The 5,833-nt window shown below is 37.0% G+C and overlaps 1 protein-coding gene across 1 annotated transcript; it reads left to right on the top strand.

The window, feature by feature from the left end:
- On the top strand, positions 1–1,762 carry LOC18593053 (beta-amyrin 28-monooxygenase-like). Its single transcript, XM_018125538.2, has 3 exons — positions 1–949; positions 1,082–1,269; positions 1,411–1,762. The coding sequence occupies exons 1-3, from the start codon at positions 1–3 to the stop codon at positions 1,702–1,704; spliced, it is 1,431 nt and encodes a 476-aa protein (XP_017981027.2). The 3' UTR covers positions 1,705–1,762.
- Positions 1,763–5,833: the final 4,071 nt, after the last annotated feature.

Genomic DNA, 5,833 nt, shown 5'->3' with positions numbered 1-5,833 from the left:
ATGGACATTGCTTGTTTGATGCCATACTTGGTCCACTTTGTAGTTTTATACGTGCCCGTTGGTGTCATCTACTTGGTTTATAAGTACAAATCCAGGGCCGCCACCCCCAACCTTCCTCCGGGTAGAAAGGGTCTCCCATACATTGGCGAAACCTTGGATTATGTGCTGGGTTTGAGACGGGGAACTCCTGTGAAATTCATAAATGACAGAAGTACCAAATATTCACCCGATGTGTTCCGTACATCATTGCTCGGAGAGGACATGGCTGTCTTTTGCGGTGCTGCTGGCAACAAGTTCCTCTTCTCTGGCCACAACAAGTATGTCACCGCCTGGTGGCCTCGTTCCATGAAGAAAGCTTTGTTGGATCCATCCAGTGTTGATAATTCTTCCGAAGAAGAATCCACTATTCTTCGGACATATCTGCTTCCTTTGCTCAAGCCAGAGTCACTTCAACGTTACGTACCCGTAATGGATGTCATGGCAAAGGAGCACCTAGACCAATATTGGTCCCCCTACAATCAAGTCCAAGTTTCCCCTCTTTCCAAGAAGTACGGCTTCTCACTCGCCTGTCGTCTATTCATGAGTGTTCAACAAAAGGAAGAGATCGAAAATTTTGCCAAGCCTTTCGCTTTTGCGACTGCTGGTCTCATTTCCGTACCCATTGATCTTCCTGGAACAACATTCAATCGCGCCGTGAAAGCAGGCAAAGTGATCCGCCGAGAGCTTTTAGCCTTCATTACCAAGAAGAAAAACGAGCTGCTAAAGAAAGGAATGACGGTTGCTTCAGACATAGTGGATAGCATGCTGATGGACGGTATGACTGAGATAGAGATCCTCAACAAGATTGTAGGCTTCTTTATTGCAAGCCATGACACAACAAGTACCGCAATCACCTTCACCGTTAGCTATCTTTCTGACTATCCTGACGTATATAACAGGGTGCTGGAAGGTATGCAAATTAGTCAGTCATTATTTTAGATTTTAGCACCAGGTGACTCGTCGACTCCTACAAATTACTAATATACTTAACATTTATATTCGGGCAATTAATTAATATTTCATCTTTTTGGGTTAATTGCAGAACAAAAGGATATCTTAAGGTCCAAAGGGCCTGGAGAACCATTGGGATGGGAAGATATTCAGAAGATGAAGTACACGTGGTGCGTAGTATGCGAAGCGATGAGGCTGGCACCACCTGCTAATGGAGCTTTTAGAGAGGCCATCACCGACTTTACTTACGCAGGTTATACGATTCCAAAGGGATGGAAGGTAATACCTCTGTGTTTCCATTGCAAAAATCATCATGTCATTCTCATGATTTTGTAGTTTTAAAGAATCTATCCTTCCTATCTAGCCATCTACTGGTCAGTACTTTCCTATACCCTTATTTGTTTTCTTCATTTGCTTCAGGCTTTCTGGACTGTCCATTCAACAAACAAGAACCCCAAGTACTTCCCAGATCCAGAGAAGTTTGATCCTTCAAGGTTTGAAGGAAATGGTCCCGCACCCTACACATATGTTCCATTTGGTGGAGGTCCTCGTATGTGCCCTGGGAAGGAGTATGCCCGACTGGAAATCCTCACTTTCATACACAACCTGGTCACCAGATTCAAATGGGAGAAACTGAATCCCAATGAGAAGATTTTCTATAGTCCTTCACCCATTCCAGAGGAGGGTCTTCCCATTAAGCTCCAAGCCGCATGAGCATCAAGGCTGACACATTAAATAGAATAAATAAATCTTTGGTGTCTCCCTATTTTCCGTAAGCATGCAATTTCCATATCTATGCATGGTAAGTTCTTAAAATAAGTTGAACTGTCATCTTGTTTCAGTTGTTTTTATAATTGGTATATATTTTTAGTTAAATCCTATGCTCCAAGCTAATTAGATTCCGAAATAACTTCCAATGGATATACATAGCAACGCCTTTTCTTCATCGATGAGAAGTTAAAATTTTATTATATGTCTTTGTTGTCGGATTACTATACGAAAGTGCATATGGTTGTACAAATAATATAAAGGTAAGTTGAATATTATTTCCCATAGAGATTCGTACTTATTTTTCGGTAAGTATTAAATTTATAACAAAGTTAGTCTTATCTAAACACTCAATTTCAAATGATTATTTAAACTAAAAGTGGTTAATTAACTAAGTAAATAACGAACAATAAAATTTCACTAAGAGAAATATTAATTCAAAACCAAGGATTATCGTATTATTCAAATTTTCACTTGAATTAAATCATTCTTCTTAACTTAGAGTAATGGGATACATAGCTAACCTAGAATCCATATTATATACAAGTTTTTATCGAGATTGTGCATACATACCTTTCCAAAACTAATTAGAAAAAGATTCATTACGTTCGTGTTATGGCTGCTTAAGATATTTAGGTATATGTTTATCCTAAATACGAAACTATCACCTAACTTAGAAGTGAATCAAATATAGGCTATTCAAAACAATGGTTTATTCTAAATTCCTTTTGTCGAGTTGCATTTAGTGACCCAAGACATTTTAACTAGTGATCAACCAATAAAAAGCAAAAAGTACAAAATTGAATAAACCACGCATCATCTATCAAAACTAAGCAATGAGAATCATATGTTCAAATTACATAAAAAAATAACCCCTAATCTTAGAAAACAAATTTAGTTTATCATTGTTTCTGCAACAAACATAATTAATTCCAGAGAAAAGATCATTTCTACAGCAAAAGAACAAGAAAGAATTGAAGAGTAAAGGAATATCAAAACCTTTTTTGATTCTTGATCTTCAGTTGCCTTCAATTTCTTCTCGTTTCTTTCGTTAGAGAGCCTTTTTTTTCTCTCAAAAACTGCTATTCATTGCCGCTCTTAGTCTTCTCTTTCAGCTACTAAAAATCACCTATTTATAGCCTCCAAAAAACCCTAAAAACTCATTTCCTAATTGGCTGCACTTTAATAATCCATGTCACAGCGTCGTGACCTTGGTTTAGGGGTGCCGTGGTGCTCCTACCTTATATATTTTTTTGTTGGTTTCTCAACCAGAGCTATGGCGCTCCTTGGGTGTTGTGGTGTTGGACTCTCAGATTTTTGTGTGGAAGCCATGATGCTTTACCTGGGCATTGCAGCCTTGAGCTTTCCAAGGTCGTGGCGCCACTGCTTGTGCTACCTTGATGCAGTTTACTGTAGTGCCTTATCTTGAAACACGATTTTCTCTTACCTCAAGGTTGATCTGGGTAAAATGGTAAACACAAAAGTTGTAGGACTGCCTCTTAATTTTCCTATAGTTCAAGAATCACATTAATTGGATCTTTTTAGCTCGACTTATGTTGAATTACCTCAATATGTTAAGTGAAAATCTGCACTTAATCTCCATTGCAAAGTTCATCACCATTTAACTTTATGCGATATGAAAACCTACAAACACAAGGACTAAATCGGCATTGGCTTAAAATAGAGCTTTCAACATGAAAATAAACTAAAATTACTTGAATTAAACTAGTTCACATGCTTTAAACTAGTTAACTAAAAACATAAAAGCTATCTTAAAACTACTTAATTAAAAACTAAAATGAAACAACATAGTTGAAGACATCAACTATGAGAATGCACCAATTCATTGATCATCTATAATTTCCTCATAAATTACCTTGTCTTCCAATTAAGCTCAAAATAAAACATGGATATTATCTAAGTTCATGTTTCATCCAAGTGTAAGCTCATTTTTTGAATGGAATTCCATGTGCATGTGAAATTTTTTATAATGAACATCATGCACTTCAGAAAAAGTTATGTCCACGCAAATCTCAACGAGCTTAAAAGTTCATATGTTTGTTCACCTCCTTCTCCGCTAATGTAGGCCATCACTTAGCTATGGATCCTTAGGACTTTATTCATCTTATAATGTTCAACTAGGTTTAAGGTATGATATGGATATATTCTAGTTCAAATCACCCTAAGCTTATAATTATTCTAGGATCTATATGGCCTTGTCTTCCTTCACCAAGTACACATTTTTCTTTCTTTTCACTTTTCGTTCATCAAGCATATTTTTTGTTCACAATTGAACATCCCCCAAACTTTTTTTTCTTCGATGTTAGTAGAATGAATGCTTCACATCATGGTTGGAATTTTTCTCAACTCATCCTTTCTACCCTTTTAACATTTGATCCATATATAATTCCTAAAATAATGTACATGCTTAAGAGTGAGGGTAATAGAATTGAAAATTTATTTACAAGTTAGGATAATTTATTTTTTGTTGACCAAGAAAAGAATAGATTTAGGTTCAAAGAGGTGTATTAGGAATAAACTTTGACTAGGTTAGCTTGAAAGGCCCAATCGATCCAAAAATGGCCTAAGTCATTTCCTAGCTAAGTGTCACCTAGAATTTCACCTCAAGGAAAGATCAAACAAATTTTAAAATTCTAAACATAGTTTAAAGATTCACACTCACATAATCATTCTCTAACTGTACATCTTGAAACAGTATAAGAAACATGGTGCTCAAATATGGAATTCACATTCTAAAATGATGATATGCATAAGAATTTCGCATAACACTACAACAATATTCATGCTTGTTAAGAGTAAAAAGAATAACAAGGCAACTGGTTTTCATCATCGGATAGATAAATCAATTTTTATTGGTGCACAAACTCTAACTGAATCTTTCAACACGTTCCTGATCCTATCATGCAAATTGACTAGTTTAAACATAAATACGATATAATGAAAGAAAATATAAAATTCCCCCTAAACTTAAAAGTGAACATTGTCCCCAATGTTCCTGAAAGTAAAGAAAGAGAATACTCCCCCAAACTTGCAAACATCGACAATCCTTATCTTTCGTAATAGTAGCATCGTCATTCTCATCCCGGGTGGGATTAACGGGCAATGTGGGGAAGGTAGCTATGTCCATGCTAACATGCTCAGCATATGCCCTCATCATCTTTTCAATGGCTTTTAGACTATCTGCTAGATGGTCTACGTGATGCTCGAGCCGTTCCATTCATAGAGGCATGGAGAGATTTTTCGAATGCTGTTGCGGTTGAGGTGCAGCAAATGAGCTTCCTTTAATGATCCAATCATCCAATGGAATCTTTGGATGTAACAGCTCATCATTAGGTGACCAAACAACTCCTATTTGACAACATAAGACAGTGATCAAGGATGGTCACCACACTTCGTCACGTGGCAACCCGACAAACATGATAATGTTGTTGAAGATCAATTGCCCAATGTCAATAGATTTCCCGATCAAAATGCGTATAGGAGGATCGCTCGATCCTTTGTCACATCATTCAAGTATTTCTCGAGAAGCATCTTTGCAGTTAAGAAATGATACCACAATTTGTAGTCGTTGTCCATGGCATTAGCTTTGAAGGAAATAGGAACACCCTTGTGCAATTTCCATTCAGTACCCAAAATGCTAAGGTACCCCAGAACTTCATCCAAATCAGCATCACCATTCACAAATTGTCCGTACTCGTTGTTCTCAATGTCAGGTGTATTGTAAAATTATTAATTGTGTGAGCATCAAAAGGTACCTAACGTCTTCAAACGAATGCTCACCCATCATCATGTTCAACAGCATTGGCATAGAATTCTCGAACAACAAGCATTACTACTGCTTTTGGCTGGGCACAAAATTTCTCCCATTGGAGTGCATTGATAATATTGTAGATGTAGGGATAAAGTCCTCTCTAGACATCAATGCCACATTTTGGAACTAGAACTTTTTGCAATAGAATTGAGTGTGGCGTTTCTTGGCTTCGGCCAAAATAAATTTACTTCAATGAAAACTATTCCCATTTCCACTCGCACATGCCCTTTTCTTTGGTGCCAT

Source organism: Theobroma cacao, chromosome 8 (genome assembly GCF_053813885.1).
Source record: "Theobroma cacao isolate CCN51 chromosome 8, ASM5381388v1, whole genome shotgun sequence".
NCBI lineage: Eukaryota > Viridiplantae > Streptophyta > Magnoliopsida > Malvales > Malvaceae > Theobroma > Theobroma cacao.
Note: the sequence above shows the minus strand (reverse complement) of the source record. Positions and strands in the feature narration are given on the sequence as shown.

Coding starts and splice junctions, on each gene's coding strand:
- LOC18593053 (XM_018125538.2), top strand. CDS start 1: ATGGACATTGCTTGTTTGATGCCATACTTGGTCCACTTTGTAGTTTTA. Junction 950..1,081: donor ATATAACAGGGTGCTGGAAG/GTATGCAAATTA, acceptor GGTTAATTGCAG/AACAAAAGGATATCTTAAGG. Junction 1,270..1,410: donor CGATTCCAAAGGGATGGAAG/GTAATACCTCTG, acceptor CATTTGCTTCAG/GCTTTCTGGACTGTCCATTC.